Source organism: Petaurus breviceps, unplaced genomic scaffold (genome assembly GCF_028583685.1).
Source record: "Petaurus breviceps papuanus isolate PSGF00001 unplaced genomic scaffold, PetGlider_PUasm1.0 138, whole genome shotgun sequence".
NCBI lineage: Eukaryota > Metazoa > Chordata > Mammalia > Diprotodontia > Petauridae > Petaurus > Petaurus breviceps.
In genome coordinates, this window is record NW_027185694.1 from 29,858,391 (window position 1) to 29,867,783 (window position 9,393).

Below are 9,393 nucleotides of genomic sequence, written 5' to 3' on the forward strand. Positions count from 1 at the left end.
AGTTTGGATTCGGTCAAAGGGCTACACTTGAGGACCTAGAGAGTCATAGGTGGCCTCAAGGCCACAGATTCCCCATCCCTATCTAAGGCTATATACATTATAGAGTAGGTGGTGGTCTACATTTGTAGAATGAGTTTGCTTATTGGGAGTCCTCCATACTGGTGACATCACAGGTCCAGTCCCTTCTGTCCCCCATTTTAAATTTATTGGCACATTTTGTTTTTGACACAATTCTAATATAACTGAGGTAGATAATTGATGTCCCTTCCCACTCCCCAGCCCAAGTTGATTTTCTTTCACTGTATTGCAGGGAGGTTGGACTGCTGAGGAAGGGTATAATTATGCTTTCTTAAAGTCTTCTTACCCTTACATGGGTAGCACTATTCTTTCCTGACTTCCCACTTTGTTCTTGACTTTCTCTCTAGTCAACAAACACCCTTGACTCTGTCTCTCTAGGAATGGTTTTCCTTTCAAATTTGTAAACAGAGGAGGTGACCAAATCAGAAATATTAGCTTTTATCTCTTGTCCCAAACCTATAATGAAAACCCTTAGACTGCTTGAACCTTACATCTTTGCTTGCACTGATAGGAGGAGCCATGGCCCCAGACTTCTCCCTGGAAACCTGGTGTGCTTGCCTGACTGTATGTTGTTCTCACTCTAGTTCTGCTTCAAGTCTTGATCCACTTAGAAGACTTTTCCTCCTCCCTCTCTTTGGATGCAGTAGAGGCTAATCTTTCATTCAGAGTTTCCCTGCCTCCCTAGGGATCAAGTAGATGAACACTGAGGAATTTGTTTCCACTGATGAATACTTGGTCTCCATTTTCTTGTTACCTTCTTCCTTATGGTAGGGAATTTTGTAGTCCCTTGAAACTTCAACTGTAGTACCCACTGTAATTATACAATCATAGCATTAAAGTGATATCAGTGCTTAGTATGAAAAAAATTATTAATCCAGATCATCACATAATCATTTAGGGTGTTATTCATACCAGTAAGAAATGCAATAGACATAGCACAGTGTAAAATGTTGCTTGATAGGCTACTTTAGTAACTGTAGGTCTAAAATGTAGGCAGGATATTACATACATGCAAAATCACAGCAGTATATACTTCTGTATTTGTAAGGAAGAGCATGCCTTTTTTAGACTTCAGTGACGATTACTACTACTTCTAGCCAAAATTTATATAGTGCTTTTGGAGTAAAGTTTTTCATTATAAAAATAACTCTCTTGGCAAACAGATTAAGGAGAGATAATTTAAGAATCATTAGACCACCTGAAAGACATCACATTTCAAAAAACTATAAAAGAAAACTGCCTGTAAATTATAATTATAGGACAAAGTGGAAGGAAAGAAATACTGAGGAAACACACAAAATTTAATAGCCACTACTACATAGAAGCAGTTAAGAGGAGTTAAATATTAAATATGGAAATAAACAAGAAAAAACTGTTTACATTCTAATGTGGGCAAATGATACATATATCCTGTTGACCTTTTGAAAAAGTTTGGTTAAAGGAGACAAACAAATAGTACATTATTTATTCACTATTCCCTTAAGGCTAGCAGTGCTTGCATAAGGAGTGCAAGACTAAAATCCTGACTGATGAACAGGGGAATCATGAGACATTTTATACATTTCAGAACCATCCCAATTCAGGATGACCATGTCACAAAACCTTATGATTTCTATTTGTTACAATCTATATGTGAAAAAGAGTTCCTTGGTTGTAAATGCAAATTGGCAATGACCAGAGCAGGGTCTATTTACATTTTATGGTCTGAGGATGTCTTGTTTTGCTTTCATGTAGTTGCTAACACAGGGAAAGGCATTTTTAAATCAAGGAAAGCAGCTTATTTGATTAATTCAGACTTTGGCTAAAATATGATATTCAATGATTATCAATTTCCACACTTTTGGTCAAGAACAAATCTATGAGATTTTGTTCTAAGACCGAAGAAGGTATGAAAAGAAAACCTCTCTTCTTGTTAGCTTTTTAGTATCCTTATCTAGGTGAATTCAGGTTTTTCCCAATCACTTCCTGAAATAGGGATCACTAAGGATAATAGTTAAACAGTTGGATATCCCCAGAGATGTAAGGCAATTGCAATACAACGAAAGAGGAGCAGGCTACAAAGGGGATCAAGGTAGCACAATGAGAATACAGGACAAGCCAAAGCTGTAGCAGTTCCTGTGCAGGCCTGGTCCAGATTCTTGGGAAAGCTGTCTGCATCTGATGTTGTCTTTTTCAGGTCCCTTGGCTCAGATGTTCACTCAGGAGCAGGGTTCAGGCAGGCCTGACAGGGGCTTCCAGAAACATATGATTTTGATGGGGGGACGGGATCCCAATAGGTTCAGCAGGAACCCTGATCTCATCCAAGACCAGGAAACCTGCAAGGGCGTCTGGAAAGAATTCAGCTCAGCCTTGCTTGGAGTTAGAGTTGAGAAAGTTTATTATTACGCCATTACAGCGGGCAAGAGTCCTTTAGGGGACCTGCGAGTGAGAGGGGTACATGCTTTTACCTTTAAAGGGTAGGGCTGCCATTGTCAGGGCTTGAAGGGACCTCAGTGCATAGACAAAGGTCAGAGCTGACCAAGAGGAGCATGTGAATAGATAGGTTAGATAAGATTTGGGCCAGGTCAAAGGAGACAAAAGTCAAGGACCAAGGAGGGTGTGGGCCACAGAGGAAATGAAGAGATTAAGTAAGAACAAAGGGGTCACAGGGTGTTGCCTAGGTGGAGTGTGGGATAGGGAGAAGGGGCAGAGCTCAAGGATGGGAAAGGACAAATTGCAGTTACAACTTTATAAAACAAAGTGCAGTTACAAACTCACAAACTGGTTTTACAAGTTGGTTTCACAAATTGATCTAGACCCCAGGTACTCCATCAAAAGTATTGATAGTCTGAACTTGGAACTCTACTTCATAAAAATAGTCTTTGACCTCAATAACATCCCACTCCAAAGCTAGTAAACTTGCGTATTGGGTAAAGGTCTTACTGTCATTTTGTCCTTGGCGGGTAAATGTAGTTGTTTTCTGGTAATTGTCTAAGACTATCTAAGAATGTCCAGAGTATTTTGAATTTTTGGCATGGTCCAAGTTTTTGGCATAAACAGGACAGAACACCATGGTGTTGGTATGTCTAGACCCATCATCTCTCAATGGAATATCAGTAACAAATGGAACCAATTCTAATTTGTTCAAGATAATAGCAGGATACTACTAATAAGCTAGGAAACACAACCTGCAGCCTGCTAGCTGCTTGTGGCATACCAAATGATTTTAGGTGGACTGCAAAAAATGTAGAGGAAAGCATCATTTGTGTATAGAGGAAATCCTTTGGTGTACTACAAGCAGGCTGTGCAGGCTTGGTTATCAGATGGTAGTTCTCTGTAATGTTCCAAATAAATGCCCAAGGAAGACAATTTATCTCTATATTATTGATGTTGGCTCCACCTGTAGCACTATCGTTAGGAATCTTCTGACCACTAAAACTTAGCTTTTCTTTCTGTGATCATTAATATATCTTCTCTCCCAGAGGCATCTGCTGAAATGAAATGCCCATGGCCTCATATACTAAGCCCCTGTATGTAACAAGTTTGGAAATTACTGAATTCTTCCTGAACTCGTACGTGCTTAGCCAGGAGCCCCTCTCTTGTGAGAAACGGACCTGGCCATACTTTCTGATAAGATGTCAGAATGATCCTGGACATCTGGGTCTCACAATAAATCAAGGCAAGGACTATACAACTGTCCAGACTAGCCTGGCTACAACGGATGTGCTTATCTACCATTGTCAGACTTACCTACCCTTGTCAGACTAACTTTATTTCCCACAAGACTAACTGTTTCATCTATTTTTGGTGGTTTTTGATTTTAAATATTCCCCCTTTCCCTATGGTCGGGGCAGCTCTCCTAAGGTTCCTTGGGAGACTGTTGCTGGCCAGCTTAATAAACTAATGCTCATTAATTGACTGGGCTTGGATTCTTTTATCTCTAAGTGTCCGTTACACCGGTCATTACATTGTGAATATTCATCATTCTATGGTGCTTAAGAAATGGGTTTCTCTCAAAATATCCATTTCTACCCTCATGGAAAGACCTTTGAATTCATTTGTAGCCTTAATGATTATTTGTAACAGTTGGCACAGAAGTTCCACTGGTTGTTCCTTTCTATGTGTTTTAAATTTTTATAGGATCACAGATTCAGGGGTACAAGAGACCTCAAAGGCCATTGAGTCTAATTCTCTCATATATACTTGAAGAACCTGAGTATCAGGCTAGTTAAATCACTTGCCTGAAGCATTTCTTCTATTCTTTTAGGAAACATCATTTATTCTGAGAAGCTCAAGGTATTCCTTCCCCCTTAATCACCTTCTAAATTACCAAGAAGACCAACATGCATTTTGTACCCATAGTTGTTTATTTCTCAGGAATGTATAGGCATTATACTATAGAAGAAAGAATATTAGATTTGGTAGTTTAAAACCCTGTGATTCATATCTTTACCACTTACTGTTGTACCCAGAAAACGTGAGCAAGACTCAAGCAACAATTTAGAATTGGACCCTTTATTATATGCCATGTTGGCTGATCAGGCCACATGGTGAGCTGATGAGGTACCACCCCACTGTCCCAGGTCGTACAGCAACAATCTCAGGTAAAGCCTCAGCTTTTAAAGGGACTCCACGAATCCCACAGTTAGGTATTACGTAAGCAGAAACTTGCAGAGACAAAAAACAGTAATTGGTCAGTACACACCTCAAAATTCCCAACGGCGCCAAGTCTCCCAGATCTGAGAGCCCACCCATGTCCGGTGAAGGTGAGCTGACTGAGTAAGGGCAGAAATCTGTTGGGGGAGGGTGGAGTTGACCTGGCAGTCTGCTCACTTCCCTGTGGGAGAGCTGAGGTTGGGGGATGGGAAAAAGCCAGGTACAACATTACTGGCTCTGGGACTATATGCATATCACTTAACCCCTCTTGGGCCTTAGTTTGTTTATCCATAAAATGAAGACAAGTGGAGTGTGTGAGTGTGTTTGTGTGTGTCTGTGAGTTTGTGTGTGTATGTGTTCATAAATATGTTAAGATCCCTGATAGTTTGAAATCCTGTGTGCTTAGGAGACACAAATAGCACAATCTCATGTGTCTGCTGAAGCATTCTCCTTGGTTTCCATATCTGCTGCAATGAATCCTTAGTTTGTGTTAGCTCATGCTGCTTATTTTTGCTACTAGTTACAAGAACAAAACAATTGGGTGCCATATTCGCTAGTCATTCTTGAAAGGAAGGTGGTATTTAAAATTTAAAAAGCCTCTGTTTTTTAAAACCTTTTCCAGTAGCTTTTAATTGAAATGAGCAGATTTCTTCCAGTGACAGAATGTAAACAGAGTTGTACTCAACCTTTGTCTGAAAAGACTTTTTAAATGAATCCATCTTTCAGACACTTTTTGTTTCTTAATTTCTCTTCTCTCAAGCTGTCTTCTTTCATCTTACCTTTTTGCTGCATCTTACAACCTTTTCAACGTATCCATTGTGTACAAATGTCGTACAGATAAGAGAGATTCTTATTCCACTTCCCCTTCCTCCACACGCACTTCCAGACCTACATGTACCTTTTTTATCAGTAGTTTATTCTCCATCTTGTTCAACCCAGTGCCAACCTTCCCATTAATAGCAGTAGGAAATTATCCCTGACTTATCTCCAAGTTCCTGGATTTTGGTTAATAGTTTTCGGCGCCAGGACAGCATCAGGTGAATGTAAGGATCATGTAATTTTTGTTTTCTTTTTGTTCTCCAACAGGAGTATATGCACATCATGGGACTTAGCAACTGGCTGCTTTGGAGTTCGTGGTTCTTCATGTACATGCTTTTCTTCATTGTTATCATTTCAATTATGATCATACTCTTCTCTCTGAAGGTAAGTGTCTTGTTTTCTCTAGTATGTTAGGATTCCCCTTTGAGAAAAGCTTGATGTATATAAAGTTAATTTTAAGTTATGGAGAATATATACTCTTAATGTTAAGAGTATATATTCTCCATAACTTAAAATTAACTTTATTTAAAAAATATTGTTGCAAACATATGTTTTATTTTGACACTACAGATAACTACTTAAAATCACCCAGACAAGCCTCTTTATATTATAATTAACTCTAAATAATCAACATGTCTTTCAGGGAAAGAATAAGCATATTTTTGCTGTCTTATCTTTTGTCATGTATGTATATTTAAGTCTTTTTATTATTCTTTAGCTTTTTCCACGTTCTCCCTTTTCTCATTCATGTATAGAACATCTCCATTTTGTTGGTTTGTTTGCTCTTTTTAGAATATTTTAATATTCTTCTTGAGTAAGGAGAAACTTTTAAATTTTATTCATCTTTATTGAATCCATTTATAAGAGATGTATTTTTAAAAGTTTTGCCATTGACTTGCATATAGAATTCCAAATCTCAAAATTATTATTTTAATTGAAACACATTTTTCTTAGTTATTAAAAATTGGTTTTAAATAATCTCACTAAGTATGAATTGCCAAGAGAAAGTAAAGAATAAATTCCCATAGACTAACTTGTATTACAAATTCTTTATATTTTGGTAATATTTATGGGTGGTTTAAAAACTGAAAAGTTCTTAGAACCCATTCCACTTACTTCATTGTAAAAGAAGAATGGTCTGAAGACTTAATTTTCCTTTGTTTCATGGGTTTCCATGTCCAAATAGTTTGTCACATATTGGCCAGACTATTAGTGATAAGCATATTTGTACTTTACTGGGTTAATCTTTGTACAGAAGACTCAGATTGTTTCCAGAACTGTGCTTGAAATCTTTGAATTCTTGAAAGGTTATTATCTATTAGTGAAGACTTCAAGAACCCAAGGTAAGCTCTGTGCCACAGTAAGACTTCAGAGTAGGACTTATTTATTTTTATTATGATAAAAAGAAAACTCTGGCATATGAAAAGTTCTAAAGACTTAGTTGCTAGATAATCAATAATTTTATTAATTATGACTAGCAGCTTTTTTCTCTCTCCCTTTGGCCTCTTCTGGTCGGTGGAGTGCCTGTTAGCACAGGCTGCGGTGTAAAGATGGCTAAGTCTAAGAATCATAACCACTCACAACCAATCACGAAAATGGCACAGAAATGGCATCAAGCAACCTAGGTCACAGAGATACGAGTCTCTGAAAGGGGTTGACCCCAAGTTTCTGAGAAACATGCGCTTTGCCAAGAAACACAATAAGGGGCTGAAGAAGATGCAGGCCAACAACGCCAAAGCCATTAAGGCCCTGAGCACCAAGGCCTCCAAAGCCAAGCTCCTCAGGCATAAGATCCCCAAGGCCAGCACCTGGCATGCTGGCCACAAGATGGCTACCAAGCGTCCAGGTCCTAGGATGGGCATCAAACGTCCAGGCTCCAGGATCACAAAGCCTGACCCTAAGGTTGCCAGAACCACTGACCCCAAGTCTACCAAGCCCACTGACCCCAAGACTGCCAAGCCCACTGACCCCAAGACTGCCAAGTCTGCCGCCAAGGTCAGTAAGTCAGATCCCAAGGTTACTAAATCTGGCCCCAAGGCCACCAAATCTGATGCTAAGGCCACCAAGTCTGACCCCAAGGTCGCTAAGTCTGATTCCAAGGCTGCCAAGTCTGATCCCAAGGCAGCCAAGTCTTATTCTAAGGCTGCTAAGCCTGCTGAGTCCAAACCCAAAGATGCTGGTCCCAAGCCTTCAAAATAGATGCTTCAGAACAGAAGGACTTGTTTAAAGCTAAAACTCCCTTTTTTCCTAGCCAGGGTATAAGATTATTCACTTTTTTGTACAAATAAAGAAAATGGTGAGTCATAAATTAAAAAAAAATTATGACTAGCAAATAATTAAGAAAAAGATGGTTATTTGGCTTTCATAAACCAAAGACGATGCTTGGGGGCCTCCGAATGCTTAAAAAAACTTTGGAAAAGGGGATGTACTTGAGAGTAAAAATTAATTCTGATTGGTTAACAGTCAGTGAACATATTAATGAGGAGGTGGGCAAAAAGTCCTCAGCTCTTCCTCCAGAGAGTATGACCTAATCATGAGACTTAGCTACCTCCAGCAGTTTAGGCAAAAGAATCCATCTCTACCCAGACATCATTGATTAGTTTTCCATTTCATAAGCTAGGCAACCCTAAATTCTAATGGAAGATTCCAGGGATAGACAGGGACTTATTTCCGAAGGGCAATATCTCACTTAGACTGGACATATCTCACTTAGACTGGCAATATCTCACTTCTGTTTGTAAGGCCTCCTGGTTGGATGGAATCCCAACAGAGGTAGAAAATCATATATTCTAAGGATTTGGGCAATCTCATCTATCAGCAATGTCCTTTAGAGCCTGACTGAATGGCCTACAAGGGGCTGATTTCTGAATGAGAAAAAAGAAAGGGAAAATCTTAATCTCAATTAATAATTAGTTATTAATTTAAGAGAGAAATAATAATTTCTCTCAAAACAGACTTATCGAAAGATAATTCAGGGATTGATACATCATGTTTAAACCCTCTTCCCCTTCATCACTTTAAAACAAAGGAATGTGACAAAATAAAAGAACAGCATTTAAAAAAGGGGATAGGAAAGAAATCATCATTGGAAAAAAATAACAGCAGAGAGCTTAAATAAATGAAGAACCAAAAAACTCCTAATAAAATTTTTTTTTTTGCTTTTTGGAAAGGGAAGGGCAGGACAATTGAGGTTAAGTGACTTTCCTAAGGTCACATGGCTAGTAAGTGTTAAGTGTCTGAGGTCATATTTGAACTCAGCTCCTGACACCAGGGCTGGTGCTCTATTCACTGTGCCACCTACCTGCCCCCACCTAATAAATTTTTTTAAATGCTGTGGGATAAAAGAAGACATTAAGAAATCTATAGAAGAAAAAGAGAATGTCTTTTGTAATTGCACCTTGGACTCCAGAGCCGAGAATGAACTAGAAGACCCCTCCAGAGTGGTTGAAGCCTACTAAAAAGAATTGGAGGAAGAGTTAAAGAATAGAATTATAGCTCTTAGATAAAACCCCTGAAGGAAAATTACTGAATTAGAATAGAATTTTAGAAAATCTAAGCAAAGCAATGGATAATCTGAAGGAAAAAAAGTAGTGGAGGAGACAGAAGCCTAAGAAACAGTGATACAAAAGGAAATGCTAAAGCAAAGTCAAAAAATAGGGGAAGTTGGAAGAATACCTGGTGTAACAGGATCTTCCAGCCAAGCCTGTTGTATTTTGCATGAGATCTTCCTAACTGGTAGAGAGAATTCATCCCTGCATGGGTTGGAGTTGGTATGAATGCTTTGAAGAAGAGAGATACTGAGAGAGAGAGAGAGAGAGAGAGAGAGAGAGAGAGAGAGAGAGAGAGAGAGAGAGAGAGAGA

At 38.8% G+C, this 9,393-nt stretch overlaps 1 protein-coding gene and 1 pseudogene across 1 annotated transcript in view; both read left to right on the forward strand.

Annotated features, from left to right (window-relative positions):
* LOC138143979 (phospholipid-transporting ATPase ABCA3-like) overlaps positions 1-9,393 on the forward strand; it is a 282,495-nt gene that overhangs the window by 90,768 nt on the left and 182,334 nt on the right. Inside the window, exon 6 of the mRNA XM_069065289.1 lies at positions 5,800-5,916. Within this exon, the coding sequence (XP_068921390.1) occupies positions 5,800-5,916 (117 nt within the window). The remainder of the gene's footprint in view (positions 1-5,799; positions 5,917-9,393) is intronic.
* LOC138142383 (large ribosomal subunit protein eL29 pseudogene) lies at positions 7,049-7,851 on the forward strand (annotated as a pseudogene).